The 22,798-nt window shown below is 34.7% G+C and overlaps 7 protein-coding genes across 8 annotated transcripts; 2 read left to right on the top strand and 5 right to left on the bottom strand.

Annotated features, from left to right (window-relative positions):
- The first annotated feature begins 35 nt into the window (after positions 1 to 35).
- On the top strand, positions 36 to 3,708 carry LOC9319369 (beta-glucosidase 19). The gene is made up of 13 exons (XM_002885390.2): positions 36 to 206; positions 344 to 413; positions 591 to 646; positions 1,255 to 1,330; positions 1,439 to 1,516; positions 1,608 to 1,695; positions 1,809 to 2,073; positions 2,162 to 2,271; positions 2,375 to 2,589; positions 2,824 to 2,861; positions 2,946 to 3,048; positions 3,139 to 3,250; positions 3,328 to 3,708. Exons 1-13 carry the CDS (start codon positions 51 to 53, stop codon positions 3,539 to 3,541), a joined length of 1,581 nt encoding a protein of 526 aa, XP_002885436.1. The 5' UTR covers positions 36 to 50; the 3' UTR covers positions 3,542 to 3,708.
- LOC9319368 (clavaminate synthase-like protein At3g21360) lies at positions 3,655 to 5,462 on the bottom strand. The gene is made up of 4 exons (XM_002883255.2): positions 5,045 to 5,462; positions 4,710 to 4,963; positions 4,227 to 4,629; positions 3,655 to 3,731 (listed from the first exon to the last, which is right to left on the bottom strand). The coding sequence occupies exons 1-3, from the start codon at positions 5,417 to 5,419 to the stop codon at positions 4,266 to 4,268; spliced, it is 993 nt and encodes a 330-aa protein (XP_002883301.1). The 5' UTR covers positions 5,420 to 5,462; the 3' UTR covers positions 3,655 to 3,731; positions 4,227 to 4,265.
- A 2,764-nt stretch (positions 5,463 to 8,226) lies between these two features.
- LOC9319367 lies at positions 8,227 to 8,869 on the bottom strand. Its single transcript, XM_021033321.1, has 2 exons — positions 8,692 to 8,869; positions 8,227 to 8,598 (listed from the first exon to the last, which is right to left on the bottom strand). Exons 1-2 carry the CDS (start codon positions 8,795 to 8,797, stop codon positions 8,480 to 8,482), a joined length of 225 nt encoding a protein of 74 aa, XP_020888980.1. The 5' UTR covers positions 8,798 to 8,869; the 3' UTR covers positions 8,227 to 8,479.
- A 402-nt stretch (positions 8,870 to 9,271) lies between these two features.
- Positions 9,272 to 12,602, bottom strand: LOC9319366 (mediator of RNA polymerase II transcription subunit 6). Of its 2 annotated transcripts, XM_021033320.1 has the most exons (6): positions 12,294 to 12,602; positions 11,922 to 12,096; positions 11,743 to 11,812; positions 11,365 to 11,474; positions 11,193 to 11,229; positions 9,272 to 9,393 (listed from the first exon to the last, which is right to left on the bottom strand). In XM_021033320.1, the coding sequence occupies exons 1-6, from the start codon at positions 12,551 to 12,553 to the stop codon at positions 9,287 to 9,289; spliced, it is 759 nt and encodes a 252-aa protein (XP_020888979.1). In that variant the 5' UTR covers positions 12,554 to 12,602; the 3' UTR covers positions 9,272 to 9,286. The 2 variants fall into 2 exon arrangements, with proteins under 2 accessions (XP_020888979.1, XP_020888978.1); XM_021033319.1 differs by lacking the exon at positions 9,272 to 9,393 and having other exon boundaries at positions 10,931 to 11,229; positions 12,294 to 12,601.
- LOC110230432 lies at positions 10,199 to 10,827 on the bottom strand. Its single transcript, XM_021033323.1, has 2 exons — positions 10,535 to 10,827; positions 10,199 to 10,450 (listed from the first exon to the last, which is right to left on the bottom strand). The coding sequence occupies exons 1-2, from the start codon at positions 10,638 to 10,640 to the stop codon at positions 10,338 to 10,340; spliced, it is 219 nt and encodes a 72-aa protein (XP_020888982.1). The 5' UTR covers positions 10,641 to 10,827; the 3' UTR covers positions 10,199 to 10,337.
- Positions 12,603 to 13,369: 767 nt separating the features above from the next.
- Positions 13,370 to 18,315, top strand: LOC110229697 (receptor-like protein kinase At3g21340). The gene is made up of 13 exons (XM_021030399.1): positions 13,370 to 13,815; positions 13,920 to 14,457; positions 14,806 to 15,281; positions 15,365 to 15,509; positions 15,615 to 15,686; positions 15,793 to 15,864; positions 15,961 to 16,032; positions 16,140 to 16,324; positions 16,422 to 16,666; positions 16,800 to 16,926; positions 17,007 to 17,072; positions 17,158 to 17,347; positions 17,498 to 18,315. Exons 1-13 carry the CDS (start codon positions 13,722 to 13,724, stop codon positions 17,904 to 17,906), a joined length of 2,691 nt encoding a protein of 896 aa, XP_020886058.1. The 5' UTR covers positions 13,370 to 13,721; the 3' UTR covers positions 17,907 to 18,315.
- Positions 18,316 to 20,584: 2,269 nt separating this feature from the next.
- Positions 20,585 to 22,489, bottom strand: LOC9321502 (transcription factor bHLH87). The gene is made up of 2 exons (XM_021033640.1): positions 22,201 to 22,489; positions 20,585 to 22,067 (listed from the first exon to the last, which is right to left on the bottom strand). Exon 2 carries the CDS (start codon positions 22,049 to 22,051, stop codon positions 20,927 to 20,929), a length of 1,125 nt encoding a protein of 374 aa, XP_020889299.1. The 5' UTR covers positions 22,052 to 22,067; positions 22,201 to 22,489; the 3' UTR covers positions 20,585 to 20,926.
- Positions 22,490 to 22,798: the final 309 nt, after the last annotated feature.

The following is a 22,798-nucleotide window of genomic DNA, read 5'->3' as shown; positions in this document are numbered from 1 at the left end:
TGAAATTTGACCAAAAGCACACTCGTGAGCTTTTACACAAAGAATCAACAATGAAGTTTCCTCTATTGGGGTTACTTTTGCTCCTAAGTATTGTCGGCTCTACGACAAGGGCCGAAGAAGGACCTGTTTGCCCGAAGACCGAAACTCTTAGCCGTGCAAGTTTTCCGGAGGGCTTTATGTTTGGTACCGCAACCGCAGCCTTTCAGGTACATGCATATGTATACGTACAAACTAGATAAAATATCCTACTAAGTTGGGATATTAACACAATTACAATGGGTGAAGTGAAGAATATGTTGGGAAATGTAACAATGAAAATTATGTATATATGTGGTGAATCTAGGTGGAAGGTGCAGTAAATGAAGGTTGCAGAGGTCCAAGCCTGTGGGATATCTACACCAAGAAATTTCCACGTCTGTCTCTCTTCTTTTCGACCACGAGCATATATATGTCCACTTATTAGTAGTTGAATTTTTATTTTTTCTTAACATGCCAAGAGGTGTTAACGACCAGTGTTATAACAAGGACTGTGTAGCTAACCATATATCTAATGAAAATAAATCACATGTTCGTACTATGTTAAACTGCAGATAGAGTTAAGAATCACAACGCTGACGAGGCCGTCGATTTCTACCATCGCTACAAGGTATTCCAGATCTCTTTCTTTTCATTTTAAAGGTTTGATCATTGATAATATTAGTTTCTAACGTTTAGTTTAAACAAGTGAAATATGATTGAAGTAGTCTACATAATTTTGGAACAACATTTTATCAAAACAGTATTAGAATAATTTTGAACAATGTAAGATGAATAGTGAAATCGAATCAGAATTAACTAAGTTGGTAACTATATAATACTTAGTAGAGAAGTGAATCATAAGGTTCTTCATAGAGATTTTTTCAAATAAGTTTATCGATTAGAAAGGCTCTAGGCTTTTATTTATTACTCCCTCTGTTTCAAATTATAAGATGTTTTAGGGATTTTTGTTTGTTTCAAAATATAAGAAGTTTTACAATTTTCAATGCACATATTAAATGTAATTAACATTTTTGACTATTTATATTCTGCAGTCACTTTTATAATTGGTTGATTTTTAAAAAATTAAATATTAAATGATAGTTTTTTTTAAAAAAAGCCAATTTTCTTAACTAAAACCTCCTATATTTTGACACCTCCTATATTTTGAAACAGGGCTCTACAAAGTCATATTTAAAATTTGTAACTAATGTTTCGTTTGCCTATTTAAATCAACAGGAGGATATCCAGTTGATGAAAAAGCTGAACACTGATGGTTTTAGACTTTCCATTTCGTGGCCAAGAATATTTCCTCGTAAGTTCAACCATTCATGAGTTTCTCAACAAATAAAAGTAGGCCACGAGAATTTTAGAATTATGATTGGTTCTAACAAGAGTTGGATACTGAATAATAATATAACAGATGGGAGGATGGAGAAAGGAATCAGCAAAGAAGGGGTTCAATTTTACCATGATCTTATAGATGAGCTCTTTAAAAATGGTCATTGATTCTATATCCATTATTATCTATTTATCGTATTAACATCTAGTAACTTAAAAAAAACTAACTCTTCACTAAATTATTGTTTCAGACATAACACCATTAGTAACGGTTTTTCATTGGGATACTCCCGCCGATTTGGAAGATGAATACGGTGGCTTTTTAAGCGAACGTATTGTGTGAGTTTATGCTTTGATTTCTAAAGATATTTGTACTAGGAATTGAAAAACAAAATGATTTAATCCACATTTGTAAATATCAAATATAATTATTTTCCTAACAATGTGAATAGGCCTGATTTTGTGGAGTACGCAAACTTCACGTTCCACGAGTACGGAGACAAAGTGAAACACTGGATTACGTTCAACGAGCCATGGGTCTTTAGCCGTTCGGGCTACGACGTTGGAAAGAAAGCACCCGGACGTTGTTCTCCTTACGTCAAAGACTTTGGACATCTTTGTCAAGATGGACGGTCAGGATTCGAACCTTATGTCGTCAGTCACAATTTACTTGTGGGTCATGCTGAAGCTGTTGATGCTTTCCGAAAATGCGAAAAAGTAAAAACAAAAATAAATTTAATCACATTCTTTACATGATATAAACCAACTTTGTTTTGAAGTTTCATTTACTTTGGTTTTTAAATAGTGCAAAGGTGGTAAAATCGGGATTGCTCATAGTCCGGCTTGGTTTGAACCGGAAGATGTGGAGGGAGGTCAAAATATGGTAAACCGTGTGCTAGATTTCATCATTGGCTGGTAAAACTCAAAACCATCAAATCTTGATAATTCTTTCATACTCGGTTTATTATATACACTATTCAAATATATGATGTATTTTTGTGATTATTTTTTCCTCAAGGCATTTGGATCCTACCACGTACGGAGATTATCCACAGTCTATGAAAGATACAGTTGGAACTCGGTTACCAAGATTTACAAATGCTCAAAAGGCAAAACTGAAAGATTCGACAGACTTCGTGGGAATAAACTATTACACTTCCTTCTTTTCAAAGACTGGCAAGCCTGATAGTCGGAACCCAACTTGGGCTACAGATGCTCTAGCCGAATTTGAACGTACGTAAGATTAGTTTATTTCGTTATTCATTTGCTAAGTTATTTATAGTGATAAATGGTTCATAAGTTTAAATGATTATGTTATATACTATCAATTGATATATGATTACTAAAACGAAAATTGTGAGATCTTTTCATAAAAAAAAAGAGCAATAATTATTCCATAAATTTATACTAGTTAAGTTCATCATATATTCTACATTCAAGAACTTTTTTACTTAAAACATTTTTCAGCGAAGACTGTGGATGGATCCATTAAAATTGGTAGCCAGGTACACTACTTAAACAAGAACTTCTTTACAAATTGGGATTTAATTGCTTTATAATTTCTCATTTCTTGTATATATATGTTGTAGCCCAACACTGCTAAGATGGCTGTATACGCAAAGGGTTTGAGGAAGCTCCTGAAATACATTAAGGACAGATACAACAACCCCGAGATCATAATCACTGAGAATGGTTACTAAAGAATCTAAAATCTTTTTATATAAAAATGGTATTTATACCGTTTTTCTATTTTTGTTGTTATTTCGAAAACATTTATAATAGGTTACGGGGAGGACCTTGGCGACAAAGATACAGATCTTAGCGTTGCTCTCAACGACCACAACAGGAAATACTATCTCCAGAGGCATCTTTTGGCCCTGAATGAGGCTATATGGTGAGATGATCAGTTACTCAGTTGTAGTTAATTAGGCTTTGATCTTTAGTAATAATTCAATTTTTTGAATCTTGCAGTGAAGACAAGGTGAATGTTACATCGTATTTCTTGTGGTCTTTAATGGACAACTTCGAGTGGCAAGATGGGTACACAGCAAGGTTCGGGGTTTACTACATCGACTTCAAGAACAACTTGACTCGTATGGAGAAAGAATCTGCAAAATGGCTTTCTGAATTCCTCAAACCTGGCCTGAAACCATCTAAGTCCTCGAAGCTCCATGAGGAGCTCTGAGTCGAGTTTCTCTGCAAGATCTCCAAGCAAAGCTTCAATCCCGCGGACAATAAAAGAAGGACGAGTTTGTCTCTGGTTTCTTCTTATGTTGTATAGTTTCTGCTGCAGTGTAATTAAGAGATGTTTTGAATAAAGAAATGGGTTACTATAATACCCAAATATATGTATGCAATATGTACAGTGTTTCATCCCTTGTTTGAAAAATCGCTAGGCGCTAGTCGGGCGTTCGGCATGGGCCTAGCGATTAATCGGAAAATCGGATTAAAATCGGGGATTAATCGGGGATTAATTTTAGGGTTATTTTAATATTTTTAAAATATATTAATTCAATATTGTTTTCAAAATTACAGTAAAAACAAATTTTTATGATTTTTATTAAAATTTGAATACAAGTTATGTAAAACATCACAAACTCCCAATTCAAATGATTGAATAACAAAAATAAAATATTTTTTTTATACTTGTAATCTAAAAAATAATCGGGGTATGTAAGATTAGGCGGGAAATAATCGGATTAGGCGGAAAATAATCGGATTAGGCGGAAAATAATCGGATTAGACGGAGAATAATCGGGTTACTGATTTTTTAGGGGATTAGTCATTAATCGAGGCGGAGAGGGTGGGCCTAGCGATTAAGCGGGGAGTAATCGGGGTTAGGCGGGGATTTTTAGAACAGGGGTTTCATCTATCCAAAGCTTTGATTTATGTGTGGAAGACAACATAATCTATTTGCAGAGTGATGCAAGAACCCGGCGAGGAGGTTCAAATGGTCTTCGAGAGTGAAGAACCGCCCAGTTATCGATAAGCAGAACATCTCCTCTCTGCCACGGAACAGCAACACATTCCTCTTCAAGGATTCTGAGACAGTCATGAACTATATCCTCGGGTAAAGGCTTTCCATCCCCAAAAGTCACAGCCTTTCTTGGATCATTCCGCTTATCCTCCCAGCCCGTATAAGCAGCTACCATACTATTAAACCATACTTTGCGGTTTCTCGACTCGTCATATTTGATAGCCGGTATCGGACCCATTACCGTCTTGGCTCCACCATCCTCTGTCCATTCCAATTTCATTCCCAAATTAGCCGCCCTGTCAAAGCAAGTTTTATCAAGAAAACCCTCTCAACAAACCCACCATTTAAAAATCTAAAACAGCTGATGATGAAGTACCTTTGCTCAGCAAGGTTCTTGTCATGGGTCAAGAAAGTAGATTTCCAACCACGTCCAATGGGAGATGAAGGATCATCATCTTCACCTAAAACCCTAACATAAAGCAAACCATGTTCCTCCAATCTTTGAACAAACTCTGGATGTTTCTCTTTCATTCTCTCATACACAACATGACTCAACACAATTGGAGTCTCTCCACCAGATTTAGGCTCAATCTCACAGTAAAAGAACAACTTTGATGGAAACTCAGGTACCTAAAACACACCATCTTCAAATTCCATAAAGCTCAACACTTTAGAGATAATTCAGATTCACATAATCAAATTCACATATACCTGAGCCATCTCGTGGTGAAAAGGAATCTTCTGATCAGGAGGAGATTCATTAGCAGTGAAGACACGGCCGACGACGCTAGTGCGAGGAGCAGCGCCTCCGACGTAAGGAAACTCATCGAAACCGAAAGCTTCAACGACGTCGTTGAAATCCTCGGCGGAATTCACCGGAAAACCTCTGAATATCACTGTTCCGGATTCGTGCAAGAGCGAATCGAGGTAGGGTTTCTGATTCTTGATACTCTGAGTGAATAGTGGAAGAGACACAGCAGGAATCGGAATCGACGAAGACGGTGGTGATATCACCGCCGGGAATGGTTTGGATTTGTAGTGCTTTTGCTGTGGGATTCGAGTTTCTTCCACCAACAATTCCGCCATTTTTGTTTTCTGAGTTTTTTTCTCAGTTATTTTCTATTTATATATTTTTGTTATTTAATACGTTTAAGATATAGATGAAATTTCAGTAAAAATATTTGAGCTTTGGTTTTTTTTTTTTTTTTTGGCTAAGAAGGTAAATATTTTATAAAAATAAAAAAAAATATTTAGAAATACAATCAAAAATCATAAGACCATCTTTATCAATGGATTTTTAGGAAAATCTTAAGATGATCTTAACATTTAATTGATTAAAATTAATTCTCAAATGCATTAAATCTAAGATGGGTTCCTTATCTAAGGAACAAAAAATTCTAAAAATTCTTAAGAACCAAAACTAAGAGACTATTGATAATAGTGCTCTAAGTAGTCTATGCAATGGTCTCATGGTAAAAAAGATTAAAACATGGAAGTATATATGAAAAACACATTTTCAGTCCATCGACGTACGACGCTAACACCAAAACTAACAGAGTTGGATAAAGTGATTAGGATTTTGAAGTTCTTCTTCTTAAGTTACAGAAGACGAAATACAACAAAGCAACTTGTAAAACACACATTTGATTTGAGCTTTGGTCTTCTAAATTTCTAATCCTAGAATAAAAGTTTTTTTTTTTTTTTTTACCGTTGATCCAACATAGATTGGTTTTTTGATGTGAAACACTCTCTATAATGTGTTAGAACTTAGAACATTTATCTCATACATATTTGTGTGAAAAGACCAATTAATGTATTTTACATACTTTATTTCATTTTTAGATATAGGATAACACATGATTCTAACAAGGAATATTCGAGAGACGAAAAAAAAAAAACGAATATTCGAGTCACAATTGGCCAAAGCACCACCCTAACATTGGAAGAATTTAAGCGGCTACACTTTTATTCGTCACAATTACTAGTAACACTACAACAACATAAAGTAGATATTGAACACTAAAAGTAATTAAGAGGCTTAATTAAGTTTACGAAGACGCTAACAACAACGACAACAAGTTCCCGGTGGAGGACGTGGGCATTCACAGCAGCGGCAAGCAGGACATGCCACTTTATCACTTCCAGTAACGTGAGAGTCTACAAAGCAAAATAATAATACAAAACATTAGGAATAAAATAAATTCATATTGAAAATGCTTTCATAAAATAATATGATTGATATTTCTTGATGATGTTTGTTAATGGTCTTGCCTGCTGGTGCGGTGGGACTTCTAGTAGCATGAACATCTTCAAATACGAATAGAAAACACACACAATTAAATTGATTGGTAAATTGTCAACTTAAATCAATTAATTGAGCAACTTAATTACTTACCAGCGATACAAGAACGAAAACTTGTCGGAGATAAAACCATGGATGTGATGAAAAGGATTAGAATCATTTTCTTCATAGAGCTATTATATTATTATTAGTCATAATGAGTTTTGAGTATGGTTTCTGGTTTTTATAAGCTTATATCTATCTAACTGTGTATTTATAGAATGTTAATGGATAACAAAGGAGATAAGAATTGACGAAAAATATTACATGTTCCCATGCATGGTCATGTGTTCAATTTTTGTTGTTTGAATCTTGTTATTTTATTTTGAAATAATGTGGTTAAAGCTTTTGGGCATGGATTTTTTGCCACTTAAATATCTGTGTAGAGAGACGTCAGTAATATTTAGTTATTTACAGAGGATATGATGTTTGAAGTCAAAGGCTTTAAAGCTACTATTAAATTCTTTTTGTTTGTAGTAATTGAAAGCTCGAAGTATGTTATCGTGTCATATGACTCAATACCAAAAAATTTCAATAATTGTTGAAGTTTGAACGATGAAGATATATTTTTGGGTGCTTTTTTTCTTATACGTTGTTTGGCTGCGTGTTAGTACTGACTTACTGTACAAAGTGGACTTTTACAAATATTATTCTTTTGCATGTTTATTCGTCAGCTTTAAAAGATACATTAATCTTTTCATTTAGTGAACATTGATTATTACGTTCAAATACTTCTAGTCAAATCTATACATGCACATACAACAAATATGTAAAAATAAAATAATGGGGGAAAGTCATTTGAGGTTGGTAAGTAAGTGACGAAGATGAAAGATACTAATCGGTTATGGAATAGTGAAGATATTTTTTTCCACACGATACTCTTGATCTTTTTTGTTAAGACATACCATAATTTTTGCATCTTCAACTTCTTTTCACATTAATATGATTTTCGCTGGATGTTTTCCACCCATATTTCGAAGAATCTTATTATAGTGTTCAAATATCCCACATTAGAAATTGACATATTTCTATACTAGTATGTAAAATCAATATATAAAGTTTATGGACTTATTATACCAATTGGTTTTGAATTGATCTCATCAACATCTTGTAATCAACAAATAATAAGAAGAATTATATTGATACAAAAATAAGGAGAAATGATACAAAAATGAGTACTCTAACTCACATTTTCACCAATGTGTTGAGTGACAAAAAAAACCTCGATCTTCTTACCAACAATCTCAAGTTTGTCATTTAAGACACTTTGTGCTGTAATTGAATCTTCAAGTTGGGCAAACTACTGAAGGGAAATAATATGTGTAAGGAATCCAAAACCTTTGTACGTGTTGCCCTGTTTCAAGGTCAAGCGTTAACTCAACAAGGTCAAAAAGACCAAACTTCGTGAATACCTCTCTAAGCCGCAACTCTGTCACGCTAGAATCAAGATTCTTCACATACAACTTCCTATATATACTTTTCTAAGCTGCAACTCTGTCATGCTGGATTCAAGGTTCTTCACATACAACTCTCTAAAGCCCACTTTTAGTTATTCATTTTAACTTTTTTTTTCTATTATAATCCGAAAGAACAAATTTTTAACATAGTTGTTAACTCAATAGGCTGTCGATATTTTATGGTAATTCATCACCTCTCCGAGGACATCAAAACTACCTTATAAACTTAAAATTGTTCAACAGAAACCAAGTTTTTCTTATTCAAACACACAATAAACTTTTTGTTTAATTATTCATACGTATTATATTACACATCACAATAGCTCATCTTAGAGCATAAGTCAGTCCTCAGGGACCGTCAGGACAACGACATGGGCAACAAAAACCAGGTGGAGCCGGTGCACAACATTCACACTGTGGACACATGAGAATAGGTGGTGACGGTGCCATGAGCTTACGCACTCCACCTTTCCATAAAAACATCACTTTTTGTCTAAGAAAAACTGAAACATAGAGCATGATAATAAGATTGGAGTAATATTAGAGATGAATTAACTTACCTCCTAGAGGCATACCATCTGCTTGACATAGAAGTTTTGGAGACAAGACTAGCGCGAGAACAAAAACATATAGGGGGATGTTGGATCTTGCTGACACTGTTTTCATTGCAGCTTTAGGATGTGTGAATGTGAAAATGTTATTGAACTAAAGCGATTTGCAGTTGAAACTTGAAACCATGGGAGAGGATGATTATATAGCCGGGGGAGCGAGAGGAAGTAAATTGAACAAGTTGGCCAAGAAGATGACTTAGCAATAAAATAATTAAGAGATCAAATCTAGTTACCATTGACCAAAATAAGCCAGTAGTTTTGATGATGCAACTATCTTTTGATTTCACACGGTAATTGATATAACTATCTTCTGAATTCACCATCTACATGCTGCAATTATTGCTATTAGTTGACCTTTAGTGAGATGACTTGTTTGGGGAAAATTTATGAGAAGTAATCAGGCCAACAATTGTGTAAAGAGTTCATATTAAACGATGAGAAAAAGTAGAAGAGCCTTTGCTAGTACCAAAAAAAAAAAAGTATTTACACGCATAGATGAAGAAACAATCTTGATGAGCTTAGAACTTCATTCTTTTAGCAGGACCTAGCTTGATCGATAATAGGATCGATTTGAGGCGGTTGTGACTTGTGACTCTCCTCCCTGTGTTCCAAGCTCTTCCTTTTCTCCTAATGCTTCTTGGCTAACATAACCTTCAGGAAATGGTGTGGCAGTGGCGGAGCTAGCCATTACCTTTATAGGGGTCAATTGACCCCCTTGTTATGCATATACCTCCGCCCATGCGGTGTGGTGGAGGTGAATAAATCAAAATATTGATGAAGTTATCTATCTCAAGTGCAACAAAGAGTAACTAATATACAAGAACTTGTTTAACTTGAACAAGAGTAGCTTCCTCAGTTAACTGAAAAACTTATAGGCTATTTCAAATTTTTAACTATGCACACTTGCATCCACAAACAGTTCATACAAATGATAATTTATTAATCCCCTTTTTTATTCGTATTAACTTTTTTTTTGTTCAACCTTAACTTTTTTTTTTTTTCATAACCTGAAAGATAAACTTCAACATTGTTGTGAACTCAATAGGCATTTTTTGGAGTGACATTTGTGGATTTTTCTTTAAAATCTTATGAATTTGCCATTTTTCAGGCCATAAAAATACGATTAAACATGCGTTTAGTGAAATAACCGTAGTCTAGTGGTAAAAATAAGTCTACTGAGAGCAGACACCATCATACCAGAGATCGAGTCCCGCTCCCAATAAATGTAGGGATTTGGCTAATGGGCCGGCCAGTTGTGGCCCAATGTTGAAAAAATATGATTTAACATGTGTTTTACCCGTTATGTTTGGGTTTAGTCGTTTCTATTTATTCTTAATGTTTAATTTTTTTAATAAGATTTTAGAGAAACTGACAAAATCCATAAATGTCACTCTATAATCCCTATTTTTATATTAGTTCATCAACTCTTGTGGTCTTATAAACTTAAAATTATTCACCAGAACCCAAAGGTTTTATTATTCAGAACACATAATACACTTTTTGTTTACTTGTTCATACATATTATAAGGAATTAAGGATTACACAGATTTTAAACAAATCGAAGTAGCACATTGTATAGCAGATTTTAATACACTTCAGGGACCACCGGAACAGCCACAAGGGCAGCAAGAACCGGGTGGAGCCGGTGCGCAACATGCACACTGTGTACACATGAGAATAGGTGGTGGCGGCGCCATCAGCTTACGCCCTTCACTTTTCCATAAAAACATCAATTTCTCCCTAAGAAAAACCAAAAGTAGATTGGAGAAATTTCAGAGATTAATTAGCTTACCTCCTAGAGGCACACTAGCTGCTTGACATGGAAGTGTTGGAGACACAACCAGTGCGAGAAATAAAACATATAGGAGGATGGTAGATCTTGCTGACCCGGTTTTCATCGCAGCTTTAAGATGTGTGATATGAAAATGTTATTGAACTAAACCGATTTGCTGTTGAAACTTGAAACCATGGTGAGAAGATGATTATATAGGCGGGGGAGAGAGAGGAAGTAAACTGAACAAGTTGGCCAAGAAGATCAATTCTAGTTACCATTGACCAAATAAGCCATTCGTTTTGACTTTTGATGCAGCTATCTTCTGAGTTCTGATGTAACCATCTACATGATAGGTATTGAAATAAATACATGCAATTAGTTGACCTTGAGGTAGTTGCAGTGAGACGACTTCCGTGTAGCGAAAATTTATGAGAAGTAATCAGGTCGACAATTGTGTAACGAGTTCAAATTAAACGATGCGAAAAAAAGTAGAAGAGCCTTTGCTAGTACCTAAAAATTCTATACATGCATAGATGAAAACAATCTTAATGAGCTTATAATTTCATTCTTTTAGCCGGACCTTGATCGATAATAGGATCAATTTGAGGCGGTTGTGACTCTCCTCCCTGTGTTCCAAGCTCTTCCTTTTCTCCTAATGCTTCTTGGCTAACATAACCTTCAGGAAACGGTGGCGGTGGGGGTGCTGGTGCTAACTACACACCGCAACACAAAAAGCAAAACTCAATCAGAAGAAAGGTATAGGAAGTTAAGTCAGCAACATTCACCAGGCCTGCAAGAGAGATCTTTAGTGATCCAGCAAATACATTTTCTCAGAGTTACAAATGTACCTTTCGGTATAACGAGGTAAGAATGACATCAACTCGCTTCATTTCTTTTAGATCAACTGTCTCACTAGCAGGCTTCGACTCAGAGGGTTCGTTCTGGTTTTCAGTATCAACTGAAATACATAAATAAAATCACATTATTGAAGAAGTTATTCAAGTGCAACACAGAGCAGCCAATAAACAAGTACTTGTTAACATCATACACTTGTTCAGCATTGCCCGTGGGCTTGAAAAACTTCTGGCTATTTCAATCAGTTCATACAAAGAACATATATAATTCGTCCCAGTTTCTTTGATTAAATGGCCAAGCTGGCAAAAAACTTTGTAACACATCAATTGAGAACAGAACCATCAATCATTTGGAAGAAAATGAAACCTTACCTTGTCTAATGGTCTCCAATTTCGATGCAGCAACAGAGAAAGCCTTGGATATATTATAAATAGTCCGACTCTGATTCAAACATACAAAACGAGAAAGAGAGAAGTAAAACAAAACATACCAGAAAACTAAAGAAGACAACTTTCATCTAGTATCTACCCTCTCAGAGGAAGAAACTTACAACACGAGCTGCGAAGACACTACAAAGCTGAGGAGCTTGGTATATAGAACCATCCAAGATATAATAAGTTAGCATGGGTGTGACTTTCTCAGGACCATCTCTCTTCTGCTTACGGAAGACGAACAGGTTAGGTTCAGTAGCATCAGTTAGCATATACTCAAGTCCTGTCATCTTCCTGCATATATAATCTCAATGGTTTCAATCAAACATTGTCACTCAATTCCCTACCTAAATCTAAGGAATCAAACAGAGACTAAATCCTAATCTGACCTAAATTCGAAACCTTATGAGATTCAACATGACTCTATAGAGCTAGGGTTTTCTTAATCCGGCGATTGAATTGGAAAGGTGAAAAGTAGAGAGTGAGCTTACGAGAGGTGAGAGAGATCGAGAGGGTGAATGGATCTTCTCCGAAGAATCTCATTGTTGCAGGTTGTATCGTAGAAGGGAGACAAAGCGAAGTAATCGAAGATGTAGTTACGATCAAGAGGATATGAATTGATCCAGAGCTGATCCCTGAAGGATATTCCAGTCATATCCGTGCCCGGAGGTTGCGACGGAGGAGGAATCTGATCCGTCGCATTGCCGTTGAAGGTATCGGCCGTAGCCGCCGAGAGTAGAGAGGAGTCCATGGAAGAGTGTGACTCGCTTCGCCGGGAAGGAGAAGAGCCACAGAGAAAGAAAGAGAGAGTAATATGGTTCGGCCCATTATGAACTTTGGGCTTTTTTGAATTATATTAGCCCAAACTTAAAGGAATACATATATCTTTCTAAATTAAACTACTTCCAATGTTTTTTGTTAAGCTTCCGCCTTCGGCGTGAATGTAAGATTTTAAACAAAAGCAAATAAATAAGTGATGAATGATGAATTTGTGTATCAACTCTTGAACTCTCTCGGATTATAACCTAGTTAATTAGAAGATAAACAAAGACAGATCTTTGTGTGTTCTTCTAGATCAAATTATCATCTAGTGAAATAAAACACAAAGGTCAAAGTCAACGAATCATATGTAAGAAGGTTTTTGTGTGTTGCATGCACGTCTCCTCCCTGGACCAGCTAGCGACGGCAATTGCTACATTTAGTGATTTTTGGGTCTTTGGAACCATTTTGATCCTCACAATCTTTGCTTCTTTTAAAAACATGTAAAATTTGTCTTCCACAGTTCCACGTTGTAGCTTACCTATTCATTTGCCGAACAACCAATTCAATTGAAGAAAAAAAATGGTTTGTTTTTTTGAACTATGTATGGATGGCAGTTTTTAGAAATTGGATTTCAAATTAAAACTAATTTATTGTGTCGAACCAAACCAAGATATTGTTCAATATGGATGATCTATGTTTATAAACTAAAAGAAAGAAAAAAAAAAAAAAAACTCAAACGTAACAAACGCACCTAACCAAAATTGAATTGAATACAAAAACCAAAACCAAGTTAATATTATTTTACTTCAATTTGATTTATATAGTCGAAAATAAAATACATTAGTGCATTATGCATACGTACGAATACAACGTTAAAAAACCGGAACATTGACATCAACTAAACGGCATTGGAAGATTATTGGATCCTTAATTTTAAATCTTTATAGAATGTTAATCAAATCACACATATTATTTTACTTTTATTTAGGTCCGAGACAGCTGACTCTGTTTGTATATTTTTTTTTCAAAAGTTGACCTACAAAAATAACGTCGTGCTTATTTGTTTTTCAATAATTTCAATTATTGCCTAGAAATCTCAAAGCTTTCTGCTTTTTTTTTTTTGTAAATGTGTCTCTCTTTTGTTTCATAGAAGAATAATGGAGTATCATCCTCAAGCAATTAGGTTATGTGCGTTGATCTTTATCACTTTCAATGCTATTTTACATCTCGTTGAAGCAGAAGACCAAAAAGGTATATACATACACATTTTGTTGTTGTTTTTGATACATTTTCGTCGAAATCAAAATATGTTCTTACTTAGTGTTTCGATACATTTTGTTCGCATGTGTCACTAGGATTCATCAGTTTGGATTGCGGATCATTGCCAAATGAGCCTCCTTACAACGATCCTTCAACCGGATTAACATACTCGACGGACGATGATTTTGTGCAGAGTGGCAAAACCGGAAGAATCCAGAAAGAGTTCGAGTCGATCTTCAGTAAACCATCTTTGAAGCTTAGATACTTCCCGGATGGAGTCCGAAACTGCTATACCTTGAATGTCACGCAAGACACAAACTATTTGATCAAAGCCGTTTTTGTGTATGGTAACTATGATGGTCTTAACAATCCCCCGAGTTTCGATCTTTACCTTGGTCCGAATCTATGGGTAACGGTAGATATGAATGGACGGACCAATGGTACTATCCAGGAGATCATCCACAAGACCTTATCTAATTCTCTCCAGGTCTGTCTTGTTAAGACAGGAACAAGCTTACCTATGATTAATACGTTAGAGCTACGACCACTTAAAAACAATACTTACAATACTCAGAGTGGCTCCCTGAAGTATTTCTTCCGATACTATTTCAGCGGTTCAGGCCAAAACATAAGGTATTGATCACGCCCTTTTGATTTAATCAACTTAAATTTTTGGTTTCTGGTTCGGTATGAAAATTTTGGGTCGATTGGTTTAGTATAAATTTTCAATTAATAGTAAAGATATTAAATTAAATTTAATGAAGATTATATATTTTTAATACATTTAGGTGTACATTTTGAAATTTAGAGATTAATTTGAATTAATCTTATTAGGTTTGGTTGCACAAAATTCGGTTCGAGTTCATTTAGTATAAACATTTTTCTACCATCTTGGTTATTATGGATTTTTGATTTGTTTCAGTAAGTTTGTTTTTAAGTAAAATGTTAGTCTCTAATACATGACTAAAATATTTCTGTTAGGTACCCCCATGATGTCTATGATCGTAAATGGTATCCGTTCTTTGATGCAAAAGAGTGGACAGAGTTAACTACCAATCTAAATATAAACAGTTCTGGTTATTCACCACCACAAGTTGTAATGGCGTCAGCCTCAACGCCTATAAGTACTTTTGCAACGTGGAACTTCTCATGGTTATTGCCATCTTCCACAACCCAGTTCTATATGTACATGCATTTTGCCGAGATTCAAACTCTACGGTCCCTCGATACCCGAGAATTCAAAGTGACATTGAATGGAAAACTTGCTTATGAACGCTACAGTCCTAAAACGTTAGCCACGGAAACTATATTCTACTCGATGCCACAACAGTGTGAAGATGGGACATGCCTCTTGGAGTTAACGAAGACACCAAAGTCTACTCTTCCTCCTCTCATGAACGCTCTTGAGGTTTTCACCGTGATCGATTTCCCACAGATGGAAACAAACCTAGATGATGGTATGTCTTTATGTTTTAATTTTCCTCTATATGAATCTTTTATACTTTCATGGGTTTTTATGATATAACAAACTTTATTTTAGTTGTTGCTATCAAGAGTATCCAAAATACTTATGGGTTGAGTAAAATCAGCTGGCAAGGAGATCCATGCGTCCCTAAACAGTTTTTGTGGGATGGTTTAAACTGCAATAACTTAGATATTTCCATGCCGCCTGTTGTCACTTCCTTGTAAGATCAATCTTTTTAAGGGTTTATCTTGTTAATTATGTATTTATGTTTCATCGTTTTATAATATTTACATGAAATAATGTGTTCATAAATATATGTCTTTAGAAACTTATCCTCAAGTAATTTAACGGGGATCATCGCGCATGACATTCAGAATCTTACACACCTACAAGAATTGTAAGTATTTCGAATTCTACAACTGAGCATTAATTATAAAAACTGATTATTCATTTGAATCGTATCTTATCTATAAAAAAATTTGTACTTATAAATGCTTTTTTAGAGACTTGTCAAATAATAACTTGACCGGAGAAGTACCCGAGTTTCTTGCCGGCATAAAATCCCTTTTAGTAATGTGAGTCGTTTTTAAGATAGTGCAATATTTTTTGATCAATTAGCTTCTTCCACTATAAGATTGCCAATGTTTCTAACATTGTATCTATCTTAACAGAAATTTAAGTGGGAACAATCTTAATGGCTCTGTTCCTCAAACCCTTTTACAGAAGAAAGGACTAAAGCTGATGTAAATTTCTTATCATATAATATTTTCATGACTATATAAAAAATGTGTTCAATTTTCCTAAAAACACGTAACTCATTTTTTTTCCCCTCAACACTGGTAACTCATAGTCTTGAAGGAAACACCAATCTTATTTGTCCGGATGGATTATGTGTAAACAAAGCTGGCAATGGTGGTGCCAAAAAAACGAATGTTGTAATACCGGTTGTTGCATCAGTTGCGTTTGTGGTTGTTCTTGGATCTGCTTTGGCGTTCTTTTTTGTATTCAAAAAGAGAAAGACATCAAACAGTCAAGGTATGCACAAATGTTCTTTTTAAATTTCCTTGAACATTGCAATCATATGTTCACTATGTATAGAAAGTCTCATTATACTGATGCATTGTAACATTAGGTCCATCTTCATATACTCAAGTATCAGAAGCTAGAACAACTAGATCTTCAGAGTCGGCAATAATGACTAAGAACAGAAGATTTACATATTCGGAGGTTGTAACAATGACAAATAACTTTGAAAGAGTTCTTGGTAAAGGAGGATTTGGAATGGTTTATCATGGAACTGTAAATAATACTGAACAAGTAGCCGTTAAAATGCTTTCACACTCATCTTCTCAAGGATATAAAGAATTCAAAGCAGAGGTGAGTTTTAGTAAAGTTATTAAGAAAAGTTTTTTTTTTGGTGAGTAGTTATTAAGAAAAGTTTGTAGAAACACTATCGTTCTTTTAGAGTAACATGAAATTTTTTGATGCATTTTTTCTTCCACTCTTCTAGGTGGAACTTCTTCTCAGAGTCCACCACAAAAATTTGGTTGACCTCGTTGGGTATTGTGATGAAGGAGAAAATTTGGCTCTTATCTACGAGTACATGGCTAACGGAGACTTGAGAGAACATATGTCAGGTAATTAAGTATTTATAGTTGCTACAAAGACATATTTGTTTTGTGGTGTTTCACATATTCATATATTGGTTCAAATATAGGAAAACGAGGTGGGTCTATTCTAAATTGGGAAACTAGACTAAAAATAGTCGTCGAGTCTGCGCAAGGTTTGATATGAGTTTTAATATACATTCTCCTAGTATCCTCTATTCATTTGCTTAAACCTTGATGAAAATGAAATATGTTGCATAGGTTTGGAATACTTGCATAATGGATGCAAACCACCAATGGTTCATAGGGATGTCAAAACCACAAATATATTGTTGAATGAACATTTTCAAGCCAAGCTAGCTGATTTTGGGCTTTCAAGATCTTTTCCAATTGAAGGAGAAACTCATGTGTCAACAGTTGTTGCTGGAACTCCTGGATACCTTGATCCAGAGTAAGTGTCATTAGCTCATTGATTATCGTTTTTGTTTTAAATCAATTTTGAGATATATTGTCAGTTATCTTCTTTCGTTGGTTAATTGTTATCATATTTTTTTGCATATTTATACCTTATCCATTGGAATAAAGAAACTTCTTTTTGCAGATATTATCGAACAAATTGGTTGAACGAGAAAAGTGATGTTTATAGCTTTGGAATTGTACTATTAGAGATCATCACAAACCAACCTGTGATCAATCAAAGCCGCGAAAAGCCACATATAGCAGAATGGGTGGGGTTAATGCTTACAAAAGGAGACATCCAAAACATTATGGATCCAAAACTCTATGGTGATTATGACTCTGGTTCTGTCTGGAGAGCAGTTGAACTAGCAATGTCATGTTTAAATCCTTCTTCAGCTAGAAGACCAACAATGTCTCAAGTTGTTATCGAATTAAACGAATGTTTGTCATATGAAAACGCAAGAGGAGGAACGAGTCAAAACATGAACTCAGAGAGTTCAATAGAAGTCAGCATGAACTTTGATTTTGGAGCTACCCCTGATGCTCGTTAGACTGCAAGAGTCATTTTATCTTTGTTTTCTTGAGTGAAGTTTCTTTATTTTAAAGTAAGTTTTTGTAATGAATTTATGATTGATGAATGTGATTTATTGGAATCAAGATTAGTAACAACGACTCGATGAAAACGTAGAATTGGAAGTAATCTTAGTGGAAGAGACACAGCAAATTTCTAGGACGAGAAGCCAACATGTTTATACTTTCTTGTGATCAAAGTATCGAATCTCTAGATAGCAATAGGCCCGGGATGAGTCAAGTAGTTGACGGATATCATTGAGGGGAAGAAGCATCAGCCAATTGCTGGCTACGACCATCTTCTGTCTCTCAATTCACGTCATTGTTTGATATGACAGTGACTTGTTCTGTACGTTTCATTTATGGTTTTCTAGTTGACTCAATTACTTGTAATAAAAGAATTAATTAATATGATAGTTCCAACAAAAAGACATTACAAATGAGTTAAAAATTACTATTTTTTATAGTTTATTTTTATTACTATATCATAATTGTTCACCAAAATTGAAAATTTACTAGAGTCAAATTCGGTATCTGGTTGTGTATTCTAATTAAGTGCATATTAATTAGCCTATGGTAGGTATGTGGGATGATTAAAAAGATAATACTATTATAAAATTTTAAAAAGTAAAAAAAAAAAAGTTGAAATTAATTTCATTTTCTGAAATAAGAACAAGTTGAGGAATAAATAAAGTCAAATGAGGATGATAATAGAGAGTTATACCATATCATTTGATGATTGTGGACAACTGGATGTTTTTTTTTTTCTCAATTTAAGCGAAGAAGTTGCCAAGTTGATGAAATAAAAAATATCCAGCTTTCGTCACCAAAATGTATCCTCTGATTTGAGAAGATACTTTGTTCTTCCTTAATTTTGTAGGACTGCAAATAATAAATGGGCATGTGTGCTAATAAGGTAGTTGGTTTGATTTGCGGACCATATTAGAACTTTGGAGGGCCTTTCTCTTATGATTAGTAGGACCAAAACCTCGGATTTATTAAGATATATAAAAAGAGTAATTAAGGTTATGTCAAAACTTTCCAAAAATAGATTTCTTCAAAGGGACATCTTTGTCTAAAACGTTAACATGGAAACAAACAAAAGACTATAACCGTTCAATTAAAAAGTCAACAAGAATGATCAATCTCTCTTATCTCCCCAGCTTGCAACACCCATCGAATCCTGACTTTTTTGTTGTGTATTATATATAATTGCTTTTAAGAGTTTTCTGTTTGTTGGGATTCAACTTGAATATATGATTTTATGATATTAAATAACGGAATCATATGTTATCTACTAAATCATTTTGACTACAAATGTTGTTAGACGATATTTTTACCTTTTTCATAAGAAACTACCAAACCTAGTAGGTTGCATCTCCGATTGCGTCATTGCGTTGGTGACTAAATTTAACCTCAAGAACAAAAAAAAAGGACTATACTATGGTTTTGACTTGATTACCGTTACACGATGGACTTTAATTCTTTCCAATAGCCAGTTGCAATAGGCCTTACGAGACTCTTCAAAATGGAACCTTGGTTTAGTTTAATTAGACCGTTTTCTTCTCTTCTATGGAGTTCACGTTCTAAAAGGTTTTCATTGACAATCAAATTAATAAAAAAGAAATATAGGCATGCTTCAAGAAAAATCATTCCACCACCGAGATATTTACATGCGAAAACAAAAATTAAAATCATGTATATATGTTTATGTGTTCTTTTAGAAATGCAATAGGCACAAACATTTTAAAATGCGGAATTAAACACATCAAAAACATTTTAAAAAAATAGTTTCACATTTTTATATTCAAATAACATGTTTTATGTTTTGAAAATTCATTTAATTGGGTTTGGTGAAGTACGCGGATATAGAATAATTAACAAGCCAGCTCAAAGATCATGTTATTTTATTAATGTAAAAGAAGCTTAGAATTTGCACAAAAAAAAGCTTAGAAAAAATAGCATGTTATTTTGAAAATAGCATTTAAGTAAGTGTAAATTGCAAATAAATAAAAAGTTGATAGTCAATACCCCCAAGTCAAAAAAACACATCCATCAAAATAACATAATAAAATAAAATTAAAGGAAGGAGAATGTGTTTAAGGAGATTTAGGGACGAAATAAGACAAAAACCAAAAGACAAAAAAGAAGAATAAAAAGATGTAGAATGAGATAGAGAAGCATGTGGTGAGCATTTTAGGGTGTACGAGTCAGGTGAAGTTATATTCTCAAGGCGCACGCCTTCAACATTCTTAACTCTTACTAATCTCCATCCAAACTATGTTTTGTATTTAAACCAAACACAAAAACACTTATGTGAAAATAAAATTATTAGATGATAATAAGTTTCTTCCACTAACACTAGTCAGTAATTCTGAGTTCTGTTATTATATATTATCATGAAAATAACTCTAAAATCAATATTTTATATAAATAATGTTCCTAAGTGACACAAATTAAATAACTTGCAATATAGATATACATAGTTTACTTTACAGAGACAGACAGAGTTTATTGAGTACAAAAAAAAGAGGATGAATATGTAATTACTTTTATATTTTAGTACTCCAAAAGAGTTCTTCAAGTAAAGCTAAACTTTTTTTTAGAGATAGATAGAGGCACTTTCTAAACACTTTTGTTGATAATCATCGCTTCATAATTGCAATTCTCTTACGCTTTCTTTTCTCTAATAAAGTAATAAAAGGTTGAAAAATGTTGCAGAGACAGTAATTAACCTCTTGCGGCTCTGTTTTTCGCAAAAAAAAATTCAACCCTCGAATTCCACAGATTCTATATATATAAAAACAAACTTTATATAAAAAGAAATGCAAAACAAAGACTGGAAAGTGTAAACAACACTGCCCGACACCACCCTTCTCACAGAAGTTGCCTTTCTTGAGAACTGCTAAAACAATCAAGACGCCATGATTCTGTTGATGATGATGAAACTCAAAAGTTTAGAATCTGTCAATCAATCAAATCTGTAGATTTTTGTAATTGTTCAACACCCTGGATGATGGATTTGATTAGGGTTTTGCAATGGAAGAAAAGATGGGTGGAATAAGGGAAACGAAGGAGCAGAAGAGAAAGAGAGATTGGTTTGGTCAAGCTTGGGTCTCAAGTTTTCTAAAGCCTTTACTTGTGCTCGAAGGAACTTGAGATAATTAGCAGCTTCATCAAGCATTGAAGCTGTGTCCATCTTCGTCCCACCTGGAACTAATGTTTGTAAAACCCTAATCTTCTCACTTATCCTCTCCCTTCTCTGTCTCGCTGCAACCGTTTGAGGATCCGTCGATATCTTCACGTTCTTTCTCTTAGGTTTCTCCACAATCTCTAACCCGAAATTCACCGGTCTAAACGCAGCCGCTCTGTATATCATCTCCTTCATCTGCGCAATCGCCTCAGCATCGGGCTCGACATTGTCAGACAAACAAGTTGAATGTTGGAAGCTAATGTTTGAAGAACCGCCTCGTTCTTTCTCTGTTCTTGGTTTCTTTGATTTCGATTGATTCTCATCGTAGATAAGCTTGAAACCTCCTTTCTCCGAATCATCTTGAGGATGAAGAAGACTGAAGTGACTTCCTGTCTCGTCTCCTCTGTTTCTCTTCACATACTTAGGCTTTGTTGTTGTGGTTGTTGTCGTCTCAGTAGTTCCTCCATCTCCTCCTCTGTTTCTCTTCAAAGACTTAGGCTTTATCGTTGTTGTCGTCTCATTAGTGACCTCTCTGTTCTCAGACTCTGCAGATGAGACCCCACCAAAGCTCCAAAGAGTCTGACAATCTGAGAAAAGCACAGAAATCCCTTCATCGTCTTCCGTCGAAGTGTTGTTGCTGTTCGACGTCGCCGATAACAAACAATCGAGTGATGATGGATCTATCGAACTAGCTCTGTTTCCAACATGTTGCTGCTGTTGAATCTCACCTATGACTCCAAGATCAGACATGAAACAGCTGCTAAGATTCGGATTAATGAGTTGGTGGTGAAAAGAAGAAGAAGAACAGAGTTCTCGAGCCATTAGCTCATTTCCTCCCCAAATCAAATCTGATCCTTGATGATGCTCCATGATTTTGCTTTCTCGGGTCATTCCATACATAGCTTGAGCGTACACAGATTCCAATCCTTCCATCGGATCAAACACAATCCTAAGAAACACCCAAAACAAACACAAATGTCAGAGACATACTCAGAAACAGAGCTTATATGCAAACAGACATGAAACCTCGGATTTCTTGTTTCATGCAGAGAAAAATGATAAAAGCTGATCTTTAAACCAACCTTGTTGTAATAACGGCAGGACATGAAAAAGTGAAACCGGAAGAAGAGAACAAACAGATGAGTTCACAGGAAACTCTGAGAAATGCCTTAAAGAGATGGAAACCCAAAAGGGAAAGAAAGAGAAAACAGAGGAAAAAAAACAGAAAGAAGAAATGCTCAAAAAGGAAAGAAAGTAAAACAGTCTGTGCTGTAGAATTAGAAAGCTCTGTTTCTGTTTCTGTTCTGTTCTATAATGAGCTCTGCTAGAGTTATAGATGGTTTCTGTAAGAAAAGACTTGAAAGCCCTATACATACCCAGATTTGTTATTATGCTCATATATATATAGAATAAATATTAAAATATATTTGTATATTTATTATATATACAATAGTATTATTTAAAAAAGGTCCCAACTTTCGATGAGATCAATTGTTCCTCTGTATCAAGCACTAGTTCTGTGTACTTCTGTAGATTAGTATGGATGTTTAACTTTAAGAACTAGATTAATACCCAAGTCTGTTTAAATAACCCTATATTGATCATACTTTAAAACTTGTATTTATGTGAGCGCGAGCCGTCAAAAAAAAACTAATCTATAAGAGCATTTAGTCGGTAAAC

This window comes from Arabidopsis lyrata, assembly GCF_000004255.2.
Source record: "Arabidopsis lyrata subsp. lyrata unplaced genomic scaffold ARALYscaffold_3, whole genome shotgun sequence".
NCBI classification, from domain to species: domain Eukaryota; kingdom Viridiplantae; phylum Streptophyta; class Magnoliopsida; order Brassicales; family Brassicaceae; genus Arabidopsis; species Arabidopsis lyrata.
The sequence above is the reverse complement of the archived record's forward strand: the minus strand, read 5'-3'. Positions and strand labels throughout refer to the sequence as shown.

Excerpts from the sequence above, each read along its gene's own strand:
- LOC9319369 (XM_002885390.2), top strand. The coding sequence starts at position 51 with ATGAAGTTTCCTCTATTGGGGTTACTTTTGCTCCTAAGTATTGTCGGC. Across the intron at positions 2,862-2,945 it reads CCATTAAAATTGGTAGCCAG|CCCAACACTGCTAAGATGGC; the intron begins GTACACTACTTA and ends TATATGTTGTAG. Across the intron at positions 3,251-3,327 it reads GCCCTGAATGAGGCTATATG|TGAAGACAAGGTGAATGTTA; the intron begins GTGAGATGATCA and ends TGAATCTTGCAG.
- LOC9319368 (XM_002883255.2), bottom strand. The coding sequence starts at position 5,419 with ATGGCGGAATTGTTGGTGGAAGAAACTCGAATCCCACAGCAAAAGCAC. Across the intron at positions 4,964-5,044 it reads TTCACCACGAGATGGCTCAG|GTACCTGAGTTTCCATCAAA; the intron begins GTATATGTGAAT and ends GGTGTGTTTTAG. Across the intron at positions 4,630-4,709 it reads AAGAACCTTGCTGAGCAAAG|GGCGGCTAATTTGGGAATGA; the intron begins GTACTTCATCAT and ends TTGCTTTGACAG.
- LOC9319367 (XM_021033321.1), bottom strand. The coding sequence starts at position 8,797 with ATGAAAACAGTGTCAGCAAGATCCAACATCCCCCTATATGTTTTTGTT. Across the intron at positions 8,599-8,691 it reads AGATGGTATGCCTCTAGGAG|GTGGAGTGCGTAAGCTCATG; the intron begins GTAAGTTAATTC and ends TTTTATGGAAAG.
- LOC110230432 (XM_021033323.1), bottom strand. The coding sequence starts at position 10,640 with ATGAAAACCGGGTCAGCAAGATCTACCATCCTCCTATATGTTTTATTT. Across the intron at positions 10,451-10,534 it reads AGCTAGTGTGCCTCTAGGAG|GGCGTAAGCTGATGGCGCCG; the intron begins GTAAGCTAATTA and ends GGAAAAGTGAAG.
- LOC9319366 (XM_021033319.1), bottom strand. The coding sequence starts at position 12,553 with ATGGACTCCTCTCTACTCTCGGCGGCTACGGCCGATACCTTCAACGGC. Across the intron at positions 11,813-11,921 it reads GTGTCTTCGCAGCTCGTGTT|AGTCGGACTATTTATAATAT; the intron begins GTAAGTTTCTTC and ends TGTTTGAATCAG. Across the intron at positions 11,230-11,364 it reads TTACCTCGTTATACCGAAAG|TTAGCACCAGCACCCCCACC; the intron begins GTACATTTGTAA and ends TGCGGTGTGTAG.
- LOC110229697 (XM_021030399.1), top strand. The coding sequence starts at position 13,722 with ATGGAGTATCATCCTCAAGCAATTAGGTTATGTGCGTTGATCTTTATC. Across the intron at positions 14,458-14,805 it reads GGTTCAGGCCAAAACATAAG|GTACCCCCATGATGTCTATG; the intron begins GTATTGATCACG and ends TATTTCTGTTAG. Across the intron at positions 15,282-15,364 it reads GGAAACAAACCTAGATGATG|TTGTTGCTATCAAGAGTATC; the intron begins GTATGTCTTTAT and ends ACTTTATTTTAG.
- LOC9321502 (XM_021033640.1), bottom strand. The coding sequence starts at position 22,051 with ATGGAAGGATTGGAATCTGTGTACGCTCAAGCTATGTATGGAATGACC.